The following is a 24,169-nucleotide window of genomic DNA, read 5'->3' on the forward strand; positions in this document are numbered from 1 at the left end:
ATGACTTCTAAGGTAGTTGGATGAACATCCAATGAATCTGGGATGGCTTCTAAAGTAATCCTGTTTGACCTGGGGTGTCCTTATCAGATGAACAAAAGTGATTGTTTTTATGACTAAGATGCTCTTTTGGAATGTAGAGAACTTTTTATTGTACCTCACGAACTGAATAAATTGACGGACAAAACTTTGTACATTGAGAGATTTTGAGCAGAAGCATCCTATCCAGGCTCTCCTGGCCGCAGTGTTTAATTAAACTAACTTGTTTCTGCTTTGACAAATGCCTCTTGTCTTTTCATTTATTTAAGGTAAATTCATATCCGAGCAACATTTCTTTGACTTATTTTTAATATCAATATACAGTGACTTTATGAAAACGTTTTGAACACCCAAAACCTTTTTTGTCTGCTTTGTATGCTCTGCAAACCTCAATGATTCCTATTGGGGACGGGATCTTTTTATTTAAAAAAAAGTAAACATTTTATATTTTTTGTGAAATAAATACCCTTAATTCTAAACACAACTGGAGATTGTCAATTTAGTGTCTCACAAGTCGCACTGCGTGTGCTGAAAAGCCCTCTCTTCCCAATTAGTGGAGAGGCGGTGGAAAGGCTCGCACCCACTCATCTGCATATAGTGTATCTCCACGGAGCAGGTCATCTGTATTAAAGTTACACTGAGCATAGGCACGGAGGTAGTGTTTCTGTGCGCGTACTTATCGTTCTCTGATGTCCCACACTGAGCATGCGCAAGTGAGCAGTGAACAGGGTTACAGCAACATCCTGTTGATACACCCATTGACCAATCTTTTTTTTCACGAGCGTGTGTCTTTGAGTGCAGTAGTTTTGGGTGTATTCATCGGTACCGTCGCCGCCCTCCTGCAGGTTCTTTATTAGAAATACTTTAAAAGAGGCCTGTGTGCTTGCCTAGGGGGAGTGTGTACCATGAAGAATAGAAAAGGAAGTCCCCACCAGGGTTCAGATAAGGTAAGTTGTGACGTATAACTATGGGTCTTATGGGTCGCAGAGGAACTTGTATGAACAATAACACATTCCATCAATTTTTGTAAATAAATGTTATTTTAGCTATCTCCCGCCAACTTTACATCCATTTCATTGCAAGTTACCAGGGAAACGAAATAATTCCCACCTTTTTCTCCAGATCTCTCTCTCTTAGGAGTTTCTTAATATTGGCATCAATCATACACCCAAGGTTCACAATTCCTGACTGCATCGGTTTGCGTGAAAAGTTAATTTCTTTACCAGAATGTGATGATATTTCAGAACAACACGTATTACTTCTGTTCCTCGCAATGTCACCGTGGAACCTATTTTTTTAAAGGTTTAAACAAAATACAAAGAAACAATGATGCTCTTATTTAGAGAATTTTAAGAAACACGAATGGATGTTTTTGTCTGAATTTAGGTTGGTTGCAGTTTTAGTTACATTTCTAAATTGTGGTCCCCCGGTATTTTTTGTACTTCACTGTATAAAAGTCTACCCCACTTTGATATTTCGGCAATGTTATTATAGTTCATTTTGGTTTTATATGTGAGGGGTGAGAGTAGAAAGGACAAATAAAGAAGTCGCATGACCGGTGTTTGTTTTATAATCTGATTAGTGTCACCCCACAGTGGGATTTGGAAACAAAGCTAAATATGAAATTCAAATATATGTGACACTGGAAATCTATTGGCATATTATGACACAAATCTAGTACTTTCCGTTACAGACGATCTACAAGGCTGTATATTGAGTGGAGATTTCACGAATACAATTCATACATTACATTTCACATTTTTAGGCACAGGGACCTTAAGTGATTTGCCATGGTGTTCACAGTGAACTGTCATATGTAGTGGTGGATGGGCCACCAAGGTGTACAAGGCATCAAGTAATCCAGACAGGTTCTATAATTTAATAGTTTTGCCATGCTGTTGTTTTCTCACCCAAGCAAGTGTTTTCAACCACGAGAGGAGCCATATTGGAGCAGAACTTTTCCAGAAATTATACAAAAGGAGCACTATAGATTCCCCTGTGAATGCTTGAATAGCTCAACAAGTCTTTATTTTTAGGTCGAACCTGGGCAACGCATGCGCTGCTTTGTGAGCCATGCTGTATTAGAGTATGGACTTGAAGCCCCGCCCACTCTCCGCCCATATTTGTCATTGGCTAGTGTCATTGTCCTTCATAAATGCTGGCCTCTGATACGGTAATAGGATTGTTAGTTCCTCCTTAGTACCGCCTTGTCTTCATTTGTAACCTCCCATGAGGACTGGCCCTTTTACTTCGGTTGTTACACAGTGCGTCTTATTTAGTTTGTAAGCACTATTTTATTTGATGGTTTCTCGTACCGCCGGCACTACATGCTTTCCTGCAAAATTCAGCATGCCATGCACGCTTTCACTGTGCGCTTTTACAAAAAAAAACATTTGTTTGTCAACTTGACAAACAAATGCATTTTGGGGTAAATGCGCCCCATACCATGCTTTCAGTTTAATAGCGGCCACGGACCTTTCTTTAGGCACGGCTTGTTTAAAGAAAGGGGCATGGCCTCTATTAACTGAAAGTGCAGCATGGGGTGCTTGTAAACAATAAGCATTTGTAATGCAATAGGTCTCGCATTTTAGAAACTTTGAACTAATGGTATTGTAAATGACAATGCCTTTTATTATTGCAGGTTTTTTTAACACAGATAAACGGCATTGTCATTTACAATGCCAATAGCTCAAAATCTTGCAATTGCGAGACCTATTGCATTGGAAATGCTTGTTTTCTATGTGCCCTGAAACTTGTAGCTCTGCATTGATGGTGGCATGATCCGAACCACACGTCCCAAAGTAAAAAGAAAATATCAAGACTGGATGAGCTACTCGCATATGGAGGATTCGGATTCTAAGCAATTAACAGAGTTTTGATCATTTTTTGAAATGGAGGGAGTTGTGAGAGAGGTAATTTTTTTAAAGGGAATATGGGAGAACCTGTCTTTTCCTTTTGCCTTAAGGTAAGGCTAGTTTATGATCTAAGAGAGGGCTGCTTTCCAAGGCATGAGTAGAGCGAGAGTTCTAACAGAGGGAAGGTTTGCATGTTTGTCTTTAGAGCTGGATCTCAAATGTAAACTTAGCATAGCGTGTACTGACATGGCCACGAAAATGACTAAATAAACCTTTATACAGGTGTCCTCGTACCAGACAGAGTAATGTATGATGTTGATGCATCTGTGATGTGCTCCTTTTTGTTCAAGGTGCCAGCCACATTTTGCGATGTTGCCGCCTGTTTCTCCGAAGAGGAGTGGAAGCTTTTACACCACTGGCAGAAGGAACTTTATAAGAGTGTGATGAAGCAAATACACCAAGCCTTCAGTTCTCTGGGTGAAGTAACAATGTCTCTTTATTTCCAAAGTACATCATGTATGACTAGGCGTCCTAATACACCATAGCGTTTCTCGGAAATTGATTGTATGTCATTTTTGTCTGATAGGAATTTATTACCAGGTCACGTTTCTCACAGAGACTTTATTCTATTAAAACATTTAGATTTTAAAATTTTAGAGTTAAAACCTATGATATTTTATGAAGAGCAAACAGACATAGGATTTTTTGGTGCATGTTAATGGGGAAGCCTAGCAAAAGCACAGTAAAGTTGCTATACTTCTTTTTTTTTTTTTTTTTTTTTTTTAAAACCTTTATTTGTAAAATGCACAATACACAGCGTCTGCCTACAACCCCTCGGGCCGGCCGCTATGACATATGGGAAAAGGATAAAAAAGAACCAATAGGACAGAACGCCGTTAACGCAGTCTCTGAGCGAAGAGTATCGTGTAGAACATAGAACCATAATATGAGGATAGGAAAAGGTTTAATTTTATGATTTTGTCGAGTACAATTTAGAAAACTACGAAGAGAGTCGAAGCTAATCACTGACCAGGATAGCCATCATCGTTCAAGGAGCACCCGGAAGGAGGCATAATAGAGGAAGGTATTTGTCAGGAAACAGGTGGCCACCATCAAGGAACTAAGACCAAACGCTATGCCACAGAATGATACAACACAATAAACTCCCTAAGAACACTGAACCCCGACCCCAGAGGAAACAAAGAAATATAGAAGAGAAAGAAACAGAAGAAGAGAAGAAAAAGAAAGAGGGCCATAGAGACAAAGAAAAAACATAAAACACATCCCATCCCCCCACCCTGCATACCAGCGGAAGGCCACGGCCCACCCCCCCCCAATAGGCATGCCTGTCGCCCCAAAAGAACCCCAAGTGGGAAAGAGAGTATAGAGAGTGAGAAAGACCATCCCAATCTCCGACTCTCAGAAAAGGTAGGAGGAGGTAAGTTCAACATACTCCCGGTCACCACCAGCCCCGTAAGCATCCCCCACCCCAAGTATCAGCAGCACAACAGAAGTAGCAAGCAAAGCTGCAGGTGGGGAGAGTCATTTCCAAATGTGCGAATAAATCAGATAAGAAGCAGTCCCATCCTAGTCCCCGCCCGTCAATGCGTACAGCACACTAAAGAAATCGCCTAGCCCTGGCCCGATCTTAGGTGGCCCCACTTATCCACCCCCCGTGAGGAGCCACAACCGTCAGAGAAAAGGAGACAGCCCGCCCCAGTGAGAACAAAGAGGCAAGCAGCGTTAGAGTAAACTGGATGCAAAAAACGTCCCAAACCCGGCTCAACCAGCCAAGAAGCTGATAACAAAGAAGCAGCCTAGCCCTGGCCCGATCGTGGATACATCCCCAAATACGCTCCCCGGGAAAGGCCCGCCCACTGTAAAACAAAGAGACAATATGGCCACAGAGAGAATGAAAGTGTCTTAGAAACACAAAATGGTCGTCGAGAGTCACCAGAAAATCCACCGACTGTAATAGGGAGTTCCTCAGAGACTTGCAGAATGTATGAGTTCTTCGATAACAAAGTCGGAGGATATAACCCAGGAGCCGTCGATAGGGTCAGCAATGTCGTGGATAGGTCCCAAGACACTCGCGATGAAAAATCCAACAATGTAGCACTCTCCGGTGAAAGGGGAAACAAAGTATCCCAGACAGAGTTGTCAGGCGGACGGTCTCGGGCGCCCATAAAATTGGAGGCGGGCACATCTGTCCAGCGGGCAGAAGGTAGCACTGTATCCCCATGGAACGCAGGCGGAGACGAATGGAGGTTTTGCTGGATCAGAACGTTGCATCCCTGCCGCAGCGCCGACGCCATGTCGTTCAGCTTCCCTCCCAGTACCTGGTAGCCTTGGTGCATATCGGCACGGAAGTCGCGCAGGGCAGTCAGGATGGTACCGAGAGAAAGTGTAGGCTGAAGCCCCTGCCTCTCACTTCCAAAGGAAGGCACCTGAAAATCGGACCCCATCTCAGGCGGGGCAGCACAGGCCACTGGCAGGGACGGGCGCTCTCCCCCACAACACGGAGCACCAAACAAAGCCATTATGGCGAAATTCCGGGGCAATCGCCAGGATAAGTGTGGCACAGGCGAGCGTCCATGCAGGGCTTCAATAGCACCAAAGACAGTGCCAGTGAGGGACACATCGCGGAGAGGCGCCCCATACCGGAGCAGGGTAGTGAGGCGTGGGGTCAGGCAACCGTAGGCAAGCAAACATGGCCGAGCGACCCTCTCCGAATAACATCTGTCCCAAACAAAGGATCCGTTTCGGAAGAGTGCCGCAGCGCAGCAAGCGCTCACTTCTCACCGCCTACTTCAAGTCATCACAAGCGGCGCCGCACGGACAGTGCCTCACGAGGTCCCCACCGGTGCTCGGGTCTTCAGCGCCGATAGGGTATTCTGGCCGCCATCAGTTCTCCGGGGCACGGCAAAGAGCGAGTGTGCAGGCGGGGTCCAGGGCTGAAAGTAGTATCGCAGCTATCTCCGGCCGCCGGGCAGGTCGAGAGTCCGGGAAAACACTGCTGAAATCAGCGCCGCGCCGCACGCAATCCGGTATTAAATTTCACCAGGATATATGCCAGGATATCGGTGCGGCGGAGAAAGGCTGGCGGAGCCGGGAGCCTACAGGTCTGCTCCGATCACCATCTTGGCTCCTCCCCCCGCTATACTTCTTTGTGACATGTAGCAAAACCTGCTACCTCTAAATTGCAGTGGCGGTTGGCCGTCACAAGCACATCTCTACAGTTGTTGGCTCCATTCACTTGCTTCCGATTCACCAATGAATTATCTTAGCCCATCAAGCTTGTAATGGCCAATGTCCTGTGAATCGAAGAGCAAAACTCTTGAATGCATGCGCCAAGACAGCAGCTGCGATCTTCCATTGGTGCTCTGTTGCAGGATCCCAAGTTAACTCAGTAGGGAACTGGTGGCCGGTTAATATTACGCCTCTTTTTTAACATCACAACTCTTGAACAGACCTATTGCTTACTATATAAGCAGGGAACACTGTGGGTCTGCCCCTTTCTACCATTGCCTTTATTCATCCAGTCTCTTTCAGACATTGGCTTAGGACTTTTTGATTCACTTTTTGACTCAGCCCAATGGAGTAATATCTTTCCCCTAATGCTATTGGCTGTTTGGGTGTTTCTTTCCGCGTCCACTCAAATGATTGTTCTGAACTGCATAAATGACTAATTTACAACTATAACCCTCTCCGTCCACTCGAGCTTGCCTTAACATGCTTACGCTACTAGGGTTCGCTCATAAAACCTAGACCTAATGGTATTCCTAATGCATTTTGAAATAGACCCTAAGACTCTTGAAAAAACTGCCAGCCTATTGAGATTGACTGAGAACCTTCGGTCATTAAGATGTTGCTGTAAATGACCCAATTGCCTAGGATCTAACATGGCTTTAATATGTGTATTGCTCAGTTTTTATTATCACCGCCTAGTTGAAAGTTGATCTTAACAAAACCAGGGACGTCGATTAGGGGTTGGCTGGGGTCGCAACTGCGACCCCTAGCACTGCCCTGGTGACCGCTGACCTAAGAGGTCTCTAAAGGAGTACCAGGAACAGAAGTTAGATTGTGCCCCAATGAGCCTTTTAAAACTTTTGATCCAGCAGTAAATGGGGACGTTTGGCTAATAAATAAATTCAGTAGTGAAACTCTGAACACTACTTCAAAAGAAAACGATGCCACCTTTCCTTAACTGGGGGCACAACAATGGCCACCGGGCCTGCCAGTTGAGAGACAAAAGAAAGCGTTAACGACCAGGGGAACAGAGAGACAGGTGAGGTGTGTGTGAGTGTGTATACAAAAGAGACACCTGAGGGAAAAGAGAATAGGTTAGAGGCAGTTGAGAAAAAGACAGTTTCAAGGTACAGAGTGGGAGAGTAGGAGAGAGGTTTAAGAGAAGCAATGGTGTGGGGATTTACGTGAAAGACAGAGAGAGGAGTAATGAGGTTAACAGGGTAGAAATAATAGCCCAGAGGTCTGGGAATGGACAAATGGACATTGATTAGGGGTTACCACTGGTCGCAGTTGCCACTCCTAGATTGCCCTTTGCAGTTTCTGGCACTGCGTTTGCTATCCCCTGGCCTCTGACCTGATAACATCAGTGGCAAGAACACTTGCCACTGGGCGTCAGTGCTCCTCCCTTCTTGTTTTCGGTCCATTGTATCAATAATGAATTATGGTTTATTATTCACTATCAGTGTAATTAAAAAGGAGCACAGGAGCTGTAACAGGACATTAGCTGACAGCCGAGGTAAGTTAAATACAATTAGTTTAAATGTATGTTGTTGTGTCCATTGGGGCAGGTGAGAGTGTGTTTGTGTGAGAAAGAGAGCGTGTGAGTGAGAATAAATAAGAATGAATGTGAAGCCTGTTAGAGCGAGTGAGAGCGTGAATGAGAATGAATGTAAGTGAGTGAGAATTTGTGGTAAGGATTGGCAATGAATGAAGGTAACTATGAGTGAGAATTAATGAGTGAGAACAAGGGAAAAGAGTGAATAAAGAGGAATTCAAGTGCTTGTGACAGAGAATGTATGAGTGAGAGTAATGAAGTGAGTGAGTGTACTCAAACGAGGGAGAACAAGTGAGTTAGAGGAGTGATATTAAGACTGAGTGAAAAAGAACATGTGAGAGAGTAAGAGCGAGTGGAAGAGTCTGAGTGAGACTTAATGAGCAACTCAGAGTTTGTAAAATTACGAGTGAGTGAGGATGAGTGAAAGCAAGTGATTGCGAATGAATGAGTTTGAGTGAGTGAATGTATGTGAGCTTGAGAGAGAATGTGGTGTTATGCTTGCTAGTCTGCAGTTGGGTGTGGCATACACAAGGCAATTCTTGGCATTTTAGAGGCAACCACTACAAAGGGCTAGTGTTTGTATACTAAATAAAATTCTTAGCATGATAGGCACCTGTGACAAAATACCGGCATTGCCATACTAGAAGTAATACTTGGCATTTGGGGACACCCATGGGAAAATTCTGCCACTGGCATACTGGAGCAAATTCTTTAGCATGGGGGGACCCATGCCACAAGGCTGAGATTGGCACACTGGAGGTCAGTCTTGGCATAAAGGAGCACAATTGTGGCTTATTGGAGAGGAGGCAACCAAAATGCTGACCCTTACATACTGTGAGTGTTTGATTGATTCAGATGCTCCGCCCATCACCACCCCCTTTTGTACCGCTTTTGGCCGCCATAAATGTGGCAGGGTATGCTCAGACGTGAGTCCCTTGCTCACTTTGCCACTGGATTCAAGCAAGAAGATGGCTGGAATGCCAGAAACCGGTCTTCGGAAGCTTGTTTCCGGTCCAGGGAAGACATGGCTTGGCAGTTCGGGCTGGACTGTTCCCATGAGGCACAGGGTCAGACTGATTTGCATATAGCCATGTCTGAACTGGGGTGGCAGAGTGGGCTAAAGAACGGTGATGGATTAAACCCAGATCTTTTGACTGGGTGGGAGTGTTTGATTCAGATGCTCCATCCATTACCACCTCTTTTTGTACCCCCTTACATACTAGAGGTAATGTTTAATATAGAAGGCACCCTGGATAGATGGAGAGCAGTTACGGCAAAATACCGGCACTGTAATATTGGATGTCGTTTTTGGCATAAGAGGGCACACATGATGAAATGCACATTTTTAAACACATTGCTGCTATGTTTCATTATTGTGAATACATAAAAAAGTATGTTTTTTAATAAAACCTTAAAATATTTTAGGCTCCCGGTACAGTTCTGTGTTTTGTAGCACTATATATTCTTGAGGTGAACATATAGCAACTACATAATATTTTATTTTAGCACGAAGAGAAAGGAGCAAGGTTCCCCTGGTATTATTTATCTACACCCTAATAGAGGTGGTATCTAAAATAAACATTTATTTTGTTACATTAGTAATGCTGCTATTATGGAACTTCAGCATGTCAATTATTGTAATTTATTCAAGATCATGCGAGATCGCTTTGTGGGAATATTTAGAGTCAAACGTCATTGTGATATCACTTCTGTGGTGTCATTCAAATCAAAGGGTGTGTGATGTCACTTCCGTTACCCCTTACATTTTGGTGAATAACATTTTTTCTAGCAAACGCGTCAAGAATTTTCTGTTCTATTAAGGACACAGAGGCAAGGATTATTCTTCTCTTTCTTTATTGATAAAATTACAACATCCAATTGAAACAATGAAAGCTTTAAACTACATATGCCATGAGCCTTTAGCCCAATGTCTCCAAAAATCAGTTTATAACAGTCTCCAAATATAAGCTCTTGAAACCTGTGTCTGTCCTCTTCCTTTATAAAAATCATAACTTTAACTGTGCATGAAGGAACAGAAACTTTACACCAACGGGCGCATCCAAACATGACACTCCATAGGCGAACCTTTCAAGTGAGATTCTGTCAGATGAATCTTCAACCGCGCACGCTACAACAGCTTCTCTGCTGGTTTATTATCTGCAGCTGTCATGAGGAAAAAAGAATTTTAACACCAAACCTCTCCAAAAGAGGAATCTGAAATCAAAAGGTGGGTCATACAAAATAATATCAAATTAAAATCGGATGTTAGGAGGAGGAGCTTAGCGGGCATCCAAGATGGTCGCGTGAGCACAGGGCTCCCCGGACCCTCGCCACTCTTCGCAACTGATCCTGATAACATCCTGAATTCTTGGACGGATTCTCGAAGATGAACCTCGGCTGAGTCCATAACTCTTTTCAGATTTTAATTCAGACTCGGGAAACCAAAATTACAGCGATTTGAACTTTTGAGGCCCACCTCGAGGCGAGTCGGGGACTTGGTGACTTGTGAAGCCGGGACGAAGTGGAACAACAACGGCAGTGGGGTCTCCTCAGTAGCCCTACTCCAACTTTCGGTTTCGTTTCTGGGTCCTGGCATGGTCTGATTACGACACAGTTTCGCTTGGTCAGGGACCTGTCCAGCATCCATAGTGTGAGAGTGCCACCTCACCATCACAGCCTCTTGGGTCAAGTCGTGACTTTGTCTTGGCCACACGAGCCAGTTTTTGTGGACTTTTGGTGCCTTGCCCGCAGGTAGCCATTTTCACTAGGTCTCGCGGGCCCCTCCGGGGCGCATCTTCCAGCATGGCAGCCAGGGGCGACGTTGAGAAACGGAAGACTAAGACGCCCCTTCGTTGGGGAACGGTCCAATCCAACGTTATGGACCGGTACACTCAAGCCAAAGGATCCCCTGGAGTCTCCAGTCGTACCCCGGAGAACGCCAAAGAGGAGCCATCCGCCCCTACTGACTTGTCCCTGCAGGACATCATGGGCGCCATTACCAACATGAAGGAGACCATCGGCCAGCAATATGAGGCTCTTGCTCTTAAAATTGACACGGTTGCCATTGATGTCACCCTGATCAGGGCCGGCCTGTCCAAGACCAATGAGAAGGTGAAGTCGTTGGATCTGAAGACTTCTAGCCTCACGGCCGATGTGTCGGAACTTCAGACTGAACTTGGCAATCTGAAATCGGCTAATGACTTGATGTCCCATCGGCTGGAGGATTTTGAGAACAGGGCAAGACGCAGCAACATCCGCGTCATAGGGGTTCCGGAAAACCCCGAGACTCACTCGCTTGACCTCCTGGTTGAAGATCTTGTCCTGAACCACCTTGCTCCTTCTGGACTGAGCAAGTTCTTCGCAGTGGAGCGTGCCCATCGTGTTCCGGGCGGCAAGCCTAAGCCGGGCGCTCCTCCGAGGCCTATCATCGCAAAACTTTTTCATTTCAGGGATCGTGATGCTATCCTGCAGGCATCGAGAGTGAGCGGCCTGGTGAAATTTGAAAATTCCACGGTTAATATTTACCCGGACTTTACTCAGCTTGTTCAGAGACAAAGGACGGTCTTCCAGGGAGTTAAACGACGTCTCCGGGACTTAGGATTGAAGTACGCAATGCTTTTCCCTACTAGGCTTCGTGTGGAATACGAGGAACGGACATTCTTTTTTGATCGGCCGGAAAATGTGAGTGACTGGCTAGATTCCCTGCCTGGTCGAAACGACCGGAAGGAGCACCCTGGTGGTGCAGAGGGTGGTGAGCCTACACAGAAGTGACCTTTCGGCCCCTGATCTCCGAATATTAGACATTGCTCATCTGGGTTCTATTTCTTCTGTATATTATGTTTTATTGTTGTCCCCTTCCGGGTGGCGGGAGGGACGGGCCTCTTTCCTCCTCCAGGGTCTTTTTGTAGAATGGGAATGTTAGGGCGACAGGCACACTGCATGTTGGGGTGGCTTTTTAGTCTACTGCAGGGGTGCAGGGAGGGGGGAGTTGTAACTGGCGTTGGTTGGGGGGTGGGATGGGGTGTTTGTGAATGTGTTTTTCTTTCTCAAGGCGACGTATTGGTTTCTGCTCTGCTTCAAGTGTCCTGCTCTTTGTGGGGTGACTCATGCATCACTTGTGGGGATAAGGGGTAGTGGGTTGAGGTTACTATCTTGGAACGTCAATGGATTGGGTGATCGCATAAAACGGGGTGTTGTACTGCAGTATCTGCGTCGCTTGTCTCCTGATGTGGTACTTTTGCAGGAGACGCATTTGGTGGGAAATATGTGTCATGCTATGAATAGGTGGGGTTATCACCTTGTCGCACACTCCGAGTTCACCACTGGTTCTAGAGGGGTGGGTATTCTGGTTCGGTCTTCTCTCCCTCTAGAGATTGATAACGTAATCCTCGACGACAGAGGGCGTTATGCCGCCCTCACTGGTAGGTGGGAGGGTAATACTCTTTCATTGCTCACTGTATACGTTCCCCCGGGTCTCCAGACCTCTACCTTCTCAGATGTTGGCCGGGTGATGCTGGAGCTCCCTGATAGTATTCTCCTTATGGGTGGGGATTTTAATTCTGTGCTTTCTGGCAATATGGACCGCCACCCCCCCAGGGATCTTCCTAATTCCCAGTCATGGCTCAGTGGGTTCTTGGATACCTTTGGTCTGGTGGACTGCTGGAGGTTAATGCATCCAACACAATGTCAGTACACCTTTCACTCTGGGGCTCATGGGAGTCTCTCCAGGGTTGATTACATCCTTATGCCGGTCGTCCAGTCTTCCTCTGTTAGGGAGATCAGACACTTGGCCCGGGGCATTTCGGATCATTCTCCATTATGGCTTTGTATGGACACTGGGGTGCACGCTGCGGGGCGGATCGCCCCTATCAACCCTTGGTACCTGCGTAATCCCAAGACTCGTAACAGTCTGACAAAGACCACTATTTTCTGGAGAATGAGGGGTCCGTTTTGTCCTCTGTGTCCCTTTGGGAAGCCTTTAAAACTGTTATTCGTGGACAGGCCCTATCTTTAATAGCTGAGGCCAAGAAAGCTAGGAATCAGGAGGTCGTGAGTCTGGAGGCGGAAATAATGGAATTGGAGGCTGACCTAGAATCAGGCGTTACCCAGGATAGACTCCACGCCCTTGGTCTGAAGCAGTTTGACTATAAATCCCTTGTCACGGATGCTGCCAAGACAATGTACAGGGAACAACAGGGTAGACTGTATGATGTTGGGGATAAGACGGGTAAATTGATTGCTTGGCTTGACAAGAAGGAAAGAGCAAATCGTGTGGTCCCTGTGATTCAGACTTCGGATGGTGTGAGTGTGACTGACCCTAGCGAGATTGTGGAGTGTTTTGCGGATTATTTTCGTGTGGTGTACTCCCCGGTGTCCAATAGGGACGAGGATGACTCCTACTCATTGCTGCGGGACATTGCGCTGCCCTGCCTTTCTGAGGAGGATCGAGAGTGCATGGAGGCTCCGTTGTCTGTAGACGAGATTGCGACCGCAATTCGTTCTCTCCGTTCGGGCAAGGCTATGGGCCCGAACGGCTTGCCTATTGAGCTGTACAAACAGCGCCCGAATAAAGTCGCACCATATCTTCGCGATATGTTTATGGAGTCACGTGATCTTGGCACCCTCCCATGTGACCAGCGTTTGGTAACGATCGTAGTAATTCCCAAGGAGGGCAAGCCTCGTGATCGTTGCGCATTATACAGGCCTATCTCCCTGTTGAATGCTGAGCCTAAGGTTCTCGCCAAGGTCCTCGCTAATCGTCTACTTACTGTAATTTGTGACCTGATCCATCCAGATCAATCCGGTTTTATTCCACACCGGAACACTGCTCTCAATTTGCGGCGCTTACATGGTGTTCTCGCTAGCGCGGGGTCTCTTCCAGAGCCGGCCATCTTGGCGTCCTTGGACGCCACGATGGCCTTCGATACGATAGAATTGGTTCGGAGTTTGTCGGATGGGTGAAACTTTTATATACGGAACCGCTGGCTCAGGTGGTGGTCAATGGTTGAGTGTCCCAGTCCTTTACTCTCGGGAAGGGTACTAGGCAGGGGTGCCCGCTGTCCCCCCTGCTCATTGCTCTTGCCTTGGAACCGCTTGCAGCCTGGCTCCGATGGGAGCCATCGATAAAGGGCATTCAGTGGGCCCCCGATTTTGAAGATCGAGTCTCGTTGTACGCCAACGATATCCTCTTGTACCTGACCTCCCCTCGTAAATCCCTTAACGTCCTGTTTGACGTTCTCACCTCGTTCGGCAAGAACTCTAGTTTGATCATAAATTGGTCTAAATCTTGTGTATACGTCATCTCGGGCGGCCTTCCCCCATTACCAAGTAGGTTTCCCATTCAGATCTCTCGATCTGGCTTCAAGTATTTGGGGATCTTTATATCGCTAGACCCAGCTGCCCGCTATGAGCACAATCTCCTTCCTCCTCTCCGACGATTGAAATTAGACGTGGTTCGGTGGCGTAGATTGCCGTTGTCGCCACTCGGTCGCGCGGCACTCTTTAAAATGATGTCCCTGCCCCGGTTTCTATACGCACTCCAGAACTCGTTCGACGTTATTCCGGTACGCTACTTTCGGGAGGTGGAAGGTTTATAGAGGAGGCTCGTTTGGGACGGCCGCGCACGTATCGCCCTTGCAAAGCTAACTCTCCCCTGGTATGACGGGGGCATGGCGCTCCCGGATATCAGGAGGTATTATTGGGCCTCCCAGTTGTCCGCAATCAACCACGCAATGTATGCACCCAGTCCAAATCCGGCTTTCGAGATGGATAAACACCAGTTACCCGGCGGTAACTTCACTAGAGCGCTTTACTCTCGGACGGCGAGGAGGAACCTAACGGGACCCACCAAGATTGCGGTGCGTGTGTGGAAGGATGCAAACGCGGCCATGGGATGGAATGATCGATTGACACGAGCGACCCCTCTGTATGCTTCTGAAAGACTGGGATGCCTCTGGACAACGAAAGGTTTTGAGAAATGGGATATGATCGTATAAGCAGAGTGGGTGACCTTTGGGTGAAAGGCGCGGTCAAGACCTTTGAGGTGCTTCAGAGTCAGTATGAGTTGAGTGATAGAGAGTTGTTCAGGTATGCGCAGGTCCGCCATGCTTTGACGTCGGTCTTCGCTACCGATGCTAATGTTCCCGAGTCCTCCCCACTCGAGGACCGTATACTTGATGGTCATCTGCCCGATAGTACGATCTCATTGATTTATAAGAAATTAATCATCAATCGGGCAGATCTCCTTGTGCGTCTCAGGGAGGCCTGGACCGGAGACGGGTTGGAGTTGGATGACGAAGACTGGCAGTCAGCACTGTCTTCCCCGAAAGAGGTCGCCATTCCCGCCCGTCTCCGTCTCGTCCAACTCAAAATTCTTCATCGGGTATATGTTACTGGTCCTCGTTTGGTTGCTATGGGCTTTTCCTCGGATGGGTTATGCAAGCGCGGGTGTGGATTGAGTGCTACCTTTCTCCATATCATTTGGGAATGCCGTGAGGTGGCGGCGTATTGGAATCATGTGCATGCGGTAATGGAGTGTGTCACCGGGGTCGCTCTGCTGCCTGAGGCTCGGAGGTGCTTGCTGAATGTGTGGGGGCCGAATGATTACAATGTCGCTCAGGCCCGGTGGGCGGTCTTTGGGAAAATGATCGCGAAGAGCGATATTGCGCAGCTGTGGGGTTCCCAACGGCCCCCCACCGTGTCAGTATGGAAGGAAAATATGGACTGGGGTATGTTTAGAGAGAAGCCTGTATATTTGGCTAGGGGCAAGCCTAGGGCGTGGAATAAAATCTGGGGTCATTGGAACGCCTACCGAAGGAACATCTGTACACCCCCGTTTGAGGACAATCCGGACATTTCTCTGTCTCCCTGATCCTGACATTCCTGGAAGAATGTACTCTTTTTCCTGATTGTCTGACTTCCCCACTGACTCCCCCCCCTGGTCATCTCTATTGCCTTCCTGATTATCTATCCTGTATTGAAGTTTCCCCCGTCGGAGCTCGACCTTGTCCATAATGCTTTCCGCTTTGCGATATTTTTGTCTGTTTTTTCTTTTTGTTCTTTTCTAAAAAATCAAAAATAACTATATCCTGATTCCATCCTGTGTTGCAGAGAACTGTATCCTGTATTTTGCTGGACCTCTAGGGGATCAGGCGCTGCTATGTGATGTTTTACAATTGCTTTATATGTTCTAGCGGCCGGCCCCTGTGGTTGTAGGCCCATACTTGTAATGATATTGGTATTGCACAATAAAGTTTTAAAAAAAATAATAATATCGGATGTTAACAACATCAACAGTTCTGTATATTCAACATAATCTCAACCATAACACTGAGTGGGATAATCCTCGCCTCCAAGTCCATAATAGAACTGAAAATTCTGGGCGCTTTAGTTAGCATTTTTTTATTCTATGTCATTATAAGACAAGACAAGACGTGCAACATGAATTTGTCTTGGTGTATTTAGATATCTGAAAGGAAACCCCGTAGGAGTAAATCCTCTACTTGTTATATCCAATGCCTAGAAGAAATGAGACATAAAAATAGAGTCAACTTTGCTGATAACGGGGGAGGAGCCACGCTAGCAACCAAGATGGCAGTGTAGGCTCCCGGCTCCGCCGACCTCTGCCTCCCGCCGGAATATCCTGCCATTTATCCTGTCTCTGCGCCCAGCCACAATGTGTATGAACCTGACGTGAGATTAATGGTGCTATCCTGAGATCTCTACTTGCTCGGCTGACGAAGATATGTAGAGTGGAAGTTTGCGGCCTAGATCTGCCCGGAAGCCGGGGTCTCGAGTACTGGCCCATCCGGGTTTCAGTTAAACAACATCAGCTGTGGTGGTGTGATCGGGTCCGGTCTACCGGAGTGGTGAAAAAAAAATAAAACATTTCTTTTGCTTTTCGGATTGATGTGGATGACGGTTGGCTGCCTTGGTGAAGGTCGGAGGAGGGGTGACAGCCTAACGCTTGCAGTTGTGGACGGGGGCCCTGCCCGGTGACCCGGTAACTGGCCCGCTGGTGTTCGCTGGGTTTGGATCTCCGCCTGCGGTGGCGGCCCCAGAATATCATCGAAACAACATGTAAGTCTCCCTCGGCAGTCGACCGTTCCCTATTTGCCCGTTCCCCTCTGAGAGATCGAGCCTGCTGGGGGAAGTGATCATGATCGATACCGATCGAAGAGTGGTTGAACAGACTGTGAGTGATCCGTCTCTGCGAACTGTGTTGGCGGCCATTGGGTCACTTCAGGTGTACGTTGAAGACCGCATTCAGATGACGATGGAGCGCTTGGCTGAGATGTTACAAATTGGACCGGACCCTACTCCATTACAAGAAACAGCGACAACCGAGACACCCAATATGGCCACTCTGGTGAAGGAAGTAGACCCCCCATTGTGTGAGGTAATGGAGCCTTTGACCAGTGTTTTGGAAGATGAACACAAGCTCAATGCCACCAATGGATTGTTAAGCCTACGATCATTGCCGACTATGGAAGGACTAATTGATGTTCCCACTCCAGAAACTTTTGATAAGAATTGTTATCGGAATGAAACTGCGTCACTTCCCTATGCATCGGGCCGCTAAGATGGCCAACGAATCAACGCTGGGAGTTCACAACGGGGAAGGGAGTCTCTGGACCTGACGATGTTCACGGCACTTTCGTTCTACTACTTTGTCTTGCATTGAGCTCTATTATAGTTTCTTCAGACTCGGACTGTCTTGTGGAAGAGGTGGTTTATCAGGAGGGGACTCATGTGTCTGATCGGAAGGGACAAGGATGAGATCGAAAGATTGGGTTTGACTCAAGTATCGATGGGCACAGGATTTTCTAAATTTATGCTATAGTAAGGCTGGGCGGTGTTTGAAGATTCCCTTGTTAAGATACATATTTGCTGTCCGATTGATTTCTTTTAGAACCTTGTTAGTTGGGCCGACAGGCACGCTGCTTCTGGGGGTTAGGCGATAGCCGTTTGCAGGGGTGCAGGGTGGGGGGATGGGTTTATTGTTTTCGTTTTGTTATCGCCCATATGGTTTTCTCTCTTTTTCAATTTTTTCTCAGTCTTTCCTTTACTCGTAATATTGGCGAAATATCCTGACTTTGATCCTTAACTTCTAGTATCTGGTTGCCATGATTCTCCTGCTGTTTTGATTTTATGGGTGGGAAGGTTTTTAGGATCCGCAACTAAACTGTTAACCGGTTATATTGCTGCAAATTTTATTTTGTGCTTAAGAGTGCGAGCCTCTCGAATATTTTTGCTGTTCCACGTCTATCCTGTTTTTTTGTACCAATTCACCCTGTCATTATTGGATGTATATATGGCACCAGATATGTCTGTTTATTTTTTGCTTTCAACAATAAAAAGATTTATAAAAAAAAAAAAACTTTGCTGATAACTGTTTCCTCAAAAGATCTTTGTCTGCCGGCCAAGCCCTTAAACAACATGTCAGTTGAGGGGGTTGAACAAGCCTGATAGCCTTGAAAATTTTACAGATTAACGGAGGTTCATCTACTGGTCTGCAATCAACACCAGGATTTCCCACTGAAATAGCAGACCGAAAATTGTTCACTGTGTGATAGGCTAAACCTTGAGTAGCGAGTTCCGAAAGCAAATTAGCGATCACTGGTATAGTGGCCCCTAGGGGATCAATTTCCTGTTCACCACACCAATGAATCCATAATGGGCAGGAGGCAGCATATTGCTTATGGGTACCGGGGGCCCAAGGCCGGGACAAGAAAGCCTGGTCCGAAACTCCCGCCACCTACTATGTCTCCTGAAATCCTCCATGCCATAAGCAAAGAGTCGCCCTGAACCACTAGTGGGTGTAGGAGTTCCGCCAGATCCACTAGAAGGTCCTGGAACAGCAAGATCTGCACCGGCAGAGCACAAGACTGCGTCATCGCAATCGGAAACCACGACTGAACCTTCTTAAGAGGGGGTCACCAAAATCAGTTCCTCAGAAGGAACACATAATGCAACTTTCCCAACTAAGACTGGAGAAAGGCATCAAAACTCGCTGCTTGTGGATCTGGCCTCCAAGTGTAAAACGTTGGAAGCTGAGTATTCTGGTCAGAGGCAAACAAGTCCACCTCTCAGGGGCCCCATAATCTGTTGAGGGCTCTGAAGACGCAAGGGTGAAGACTCCAATTGCTGGAATCTCAGACAAACCGAGAGTTCAAGTCCACCACCACATTCGCATGACCTGGAATGTAATCCACAATCACTGATAACCGGCGGTGGCGATCCGCCCGCCAAATGGCCCTGTGACACCCCCGCCATGTTAATATGGCGAGGGGCACCGCAGCCGCTTTTCCGCCGGTCGGATTTCAGGCCGGACGGAAAATGCAGTCCATTTTATGATGCATGCGGAAAAAGGCCTTTCCATGGCGGCGATGCTGCCATGGAAAGGCAGGCGGTCTTTGACATTGGGGGCCCGTTGCGGGCCCCCAGGGTGTTGGAGGGTGCACTTAGGGGGTACCTATGGTACCCCCCTTCATTGGCATACACAAGGTGGCAGGCACTGCGCGGTGCCTGTTAACTTGTGCATGCCAATGCACAACATGCATATTGTGCATTGCGGCGGGTGCTGCTGACAGCACCACCCGCCGCAGTGCATAATAGCAGGATGCGACCGCCAGGGTGGCGGGCACATCCTAATAGGCATTGCAGGACCGCTGCACCTCTGGCGGTCGGTCCCGTTTACCGTTACAGTGGCGGGCGGAATGGGCCCCTATGTGTTCTGAGTAAGATAAACCCTTCTACAGATGTTACATCTTGAGGCACTTTAAAGCCGATAATGAAGGGGACTGGGAAATATGGCCTGAATCAATGAGGCCGGAAGCCCACCAACCTGGCCAAAGTCCTCAGTGATATAGTCTGCGAGGTAAGGGCTTTCCTTAACTCCTTGATTGATATAATCTTTGCAAGGAGCAGTTTGAGCTGCACCAGAACTTAGTCAACTTATAACCCTAGGATCTCCAGTCTCAAAGTTGGGAGAGATTTCACCTAATTGATTATGAAACCCAAATCTTGAAGGAGATGCACCACCCATGAAAGATTGGTTAAGGCCGTCTCCCTGCGTTGCGCCATAATGAGAATATCTTGTAGATATGTGATCAGACGTACCCCCCTATTTTTCTGAGGAACTGTACCATTGGACGAAGAATCTTGATGAATCACCCAGGGGCCAAGGACTGGCCGAAGGGCAGGGCCGTAAACCCATACTACACAGGAATCGACAGATATGCATCCTTCAAGTAGATTTGCGCCTTAAATCTCCTTCCTGTAGAAGGTCTTGCAGAAGATGAATGCCCACCCATCTTGAAATGGTGATGCAACACCTAAGAATTTAAGTGCTTGAGGTTGAGAACCAGACGAAAATCATCACCCCTTTTCTGTACCAGAAATATGGTGCTCACAAATCCCAGGGGAAGAGGAAGAGAGGGCGCTATCACCTTCTTGTTAAGCTGGTTTTGAACCCTGGTATCGATAAAGAGACTCTCTGACTGGAGAAAAAAGGAGAGGGGAGTAATGGATTCCTGAGATGGAGTGGTGTAAAAATCTATTTTGAAGCTTTGCACTGTTTCCCAGGGATCGTGACTGATCGCCCGCTGATTGTGTAAGAAGTACTGAACTCTGCCCCTCAATGCAACTTCTGAACAAGAATGAGATTTAACTGTAAAGGCAGGGTTGCTTGCTGTGCTACCACCACAGTGGCCACCGCTGTTGGAGGGTCCTTGCCCACCTCGATGTTGTAGGGGTGGAAGTTGGAAGATCCCAATAGGATGCACTGCCTCTGGAAGCATAGCCCCTGGAGAAGGTCTGAGGGTAACCACGGTCTGGCACTCAACCCCTGAAGTGCCTGGCCCAGGCAAAAAGACCAGGGTGCAAAACCTTTTTTATCTCAATTGAGCTTTATCCAAAGTGGAACAAGTGGCATCCTACTTGCCCAGATCTTTGACAAATCTGTTGCCAAATAGAAGGCAGTTCTCTGAAGGACTTGCCTCTGAAGAGGCCAGTTCGGTCAACTTAGGGTCTATCAATTCAGATTTGCAGCACTCAGCTGATAGCGCAGTTTGGGTTGCCCAGCAGACGGAGAGCCAACTGGGATCCTTCCAGTAAAATGTTTGATCCACCGTGGCATTGGAGTCATTGGCCTGAACCGCTAGCTCCAAACTTTTGGTTAGAAGCCCAGAGAGGTCTAACAGCTTGTCCTGTTAGTTGTGCCAGCCCAGGTCAATCCCTTTATTTGGGTTTCTTTGCAATTTGTTAATTATCATCGCCATGTTGGGATCTAATTCGGGAGTGTCTACGGCTTTGCTCGTAAGTGATGGTTGAGTGCATTCGGAACGTGAGGTATTGTGCACCTCTTTCTTGAATTCTTTTCGCAGGTGAGTCTGGACATAGTCTGCCACCTCAGGGCAGGGCACCCAGTCAGTTGATTGCGGATAAATAATGTCAACATGATCAAAGAGGAGGTTACAAGGGCGATTGTCCGGTGTGGCGTCATCAATATGCAGAGATTTGTGTTTGTGTTTCACCGGTTGCAATTCTCCTTGGGAATGCTCCGACTCGGATTGGTAAGATGAGTGGGAGGAAGAGTCTTCAAGGGAACGGCCCTGACCCAGATTGCCCGGCACCAAAGAGGCCCTATATTGATGGTCTAGGTGAACTGAGGAGGACCTCTGTGCCCCTGCCTGCATCAAAGACTGTCCCACCAGACCCTTACTCAGTCTACCAGTGTTTTGCGGTGTTCAGATTCAAGAGGGTGGTCTATCCCCCAATGAGCCAATGGTAAACTCTCATCTGCCGTAATTAATGAGAGCTTGTGGAAATGGATTTAGTGCCCAAACCAATGCTCTATTCATGGAGTCTTGCGCATGGGTGTCCATTGCCTCTACCAACCTTTCATCCATCTGATTTTCATAAGGGACCTATTTATAGGCCCCAAAGGACTCATCCTCATCACAATAATTGGCCATAATGGTGTATTACAAGAACAAAGAATTAAACAGTATATAATAGTCACCGTAGGAAGTTAACGGGGGGAGGGGCCCCACAGGTGAATCTATGAAGGCAGAGTACACTGCTTGTGCCAGCCGTTATATGGTATAAGGTGGAGGGAACCACCTGCATTACTCCTCTATGGCATGCCCTACAAGCATTTTTATCACCCCGCTGGGCTTTGTGGGGCTAGTGTGGTGTCAACTCGGCAGCTCATGCCTGGTTTCCCACAGCTGCTCGAATTAATTCACATCAATCGCGACTAAACGTGCCTGCGTGTGCTCGTGATCAAAAGAGTACTACCTTCTCCTCCTTGAGCCCACCCATGCACCAACAAGCCTTGCTCCCGCTCCACTACTGGCATCAATCAATGAAACGAGGGTCGGGTCCCTCTGAAAAAGGGGTGCGATGGCCGCGTTGTAAATGAGTGCTGCGCTATTGCAAGCAAAACACATAAAGTGAGTCTATATATATATATATATATATATATATATATATATATATATATATAATCACTTACCTGAATGCTGCTGCAGCAGCAAAGAAAGAGAAAGAGGATGGACCCAGGTTTCAAGAGCTTACGGAGACTGATTCGTGGAGACATTGGACTAAAGGTTCACAGGAAATTTTGTTTAAAGCTTTTATTCTTTTAATTGGCTGCTGTATTTTTATCAGTAAAGAAACAGAGGCCGAATACGAAGCTTCCGGTCCTGACATAGAATCGAAGTCCATGAACAAGACCGAAAAAACAAAAAAAAGAAGATGTGTTTAAATGGAAAGAATGGGTACCAACGGATAGTAATTTCTAATCTGAAAGAATGGCGAAAGTGTGGGCCTGACAAATTGTCACTTGGTCGTTGTTAAGCAGCAACACTGGCAATTTCAATTCTGGGGCTGGTGCCATAAAAGAATAAATATGGTAAAGAACTTCCTCTGTTCTGTCTGTGTGTTCAGAGCAATATTTGCTGCAGCCTTGCAAATGTTTTTGGAGAGGTGGTCGGAGGCAGTGCGTTTTTGAACATTTTAGCATGAAGACTTGTCTCAACTTTGGACCCCCTTCATTCCGTTCAGGTCAACTGTTTCAAGCATACACATGCAAGGTATTTCCAAAATCTAAACTCTAAAGTATGAAGTAGTGAGCTAATGATTCTTGATCCCAGGTCAACAGTAGGATGTAAAGATCTCTTAACTGTACTAACTGTCTGGACTGCCATGTTATTAGTGGTGTCAAATAGAAATCTGAGATTTTAGACCTTCAACATGGAAAGTGCAAAAATCCCAGTTGAGACATAAACTCACTCTGCCTCTTCTCCATTTGACACTGCAAAAGCCTTTGTCCTCCTTCTAGCTTGGCAATTTATTTAAGTAGTCAAAAATGTTATGCAGAATTAACCTTATCTTTGTTGTCTTTAGTATACTGGATGCTCAAAATGGCATGGGTTCGGGCGATTGATCAGGGAGAGAATCGCTGATATGCTGCTAGTGGAAGATAGCCCTCAGTATTAAAACAGCCATGTGTTGTGCAGACTAGGGCCTTCATATCGAACAAAAGGGAAACTCTGCTTTAGGTTGTTTCCATGGTGTGTTAAAAGGCACTGCTCTCCAGCGGCAGGTGTACACTCAAAATGTGGTGATCTCAAGTCTTTTTGAGTGGATATTTTCACCCCCTTAGTCACAGGAGAGTGGTTATGGCGCCCACCATCACAAACATCAATTCAGTGACAGCTTGCCTCTAAGGTTCCCTCCATGGTCCCCTCTACAAAGGACAGAGTGCACTCTGGTCATGCAGAACCTGTCAATGGGTCTCATCTACACTGCCAGGCTCTACTTAAAAGCATGTGGTCTGTTTGGGGCAGTAGGACAGTGACCATCTACGGAGTGGGCCAATCTGTAGCTGCCTTATGAGTTGGGGCCCAACAAGCATCTCCTCCTCCTCCTCCTCCCATAGTACAGAGTAGGCAGCAAAATGTAACAACCTCCTGGCTGGTTTACATTCAACAATCCCTCCCGCTCCTCCCAGATACCCAATGCGCATTGGTCTGTCGGCTGTTCTGTAATAGGAACATTCACTCAAAAAAACCTAAGATTCCCTCATTTCTTGAGTAACAACCCAATGCCAATGAGGACACTATCCAGTATGAGTGAACTGGTGTGGGCTCTTTCTAGGACCATTGCAGAGCACTCCGATTCCCACTGTCCTATTGTCAGCTGTAGAAAACAAAGAATGAAAGAAATGTATTGGGCATTACAGAAATACTTGCACTATGTGCAGGTCACAACATGTGGTGCGAAAATACAACATTGTGTCAATTGCTGGTTTCTTACATTTTATGTAAGGGGGTCCTAATATTCTCTTATGATAAGAAAACAATGTCATTATTTAAAGTATTATCTTTGCACTCACACAAAGTCAGACACATGTCCTGTGTTCCAGAGTCAGTTGGGCCATGTGGCAATGGATATGAGGCTGAAAGTC

The 24,169-nt window shown here is 46.7% G+C and overlaps 1 protein-coding gene across 1 annotated transcript in view; it reads left to right on the top strand.

Annotated features, from left to right (window-relative positions):
- The first annotated feature begins 745 nt into the window (after positions 1-745).
- LOC147691934 (uncharacterized) overlaps positions 746-24,169 on the top strand; it is a 407,861-nt gene continuing 384,437 nt past the window's right edge. The window contains exons 1-2 of the mRNA XM_086939486.1: positions 746-983; positions 3,242-3,368. Coding sequence (XP_086795612.1) covers positions 942-983; positions 3,242-3,368 — 169 coding nt within the window. The 5' untranslated portion in view covers positions 746-941. The remainder of the gene's footprint in view (positions 984-3,241; positions 3,369-24,169) is intronic.

The sequence above is a fragment of the Lissotriton vulgaris genome, chromosome 9 (assembly GCF_964263255.1).
Source record: "Lissotriton vulgaris chromosome 9, aLisVul1.2, whole genome shotgun sequence".
In the NCBI taxonomy this organism is placed as follows: Eukaryota; Metazoa; Chordata; class Amphibia; order Caudata; family Salamandridae; genus Lissotriton; species Lissotriton vulgaris.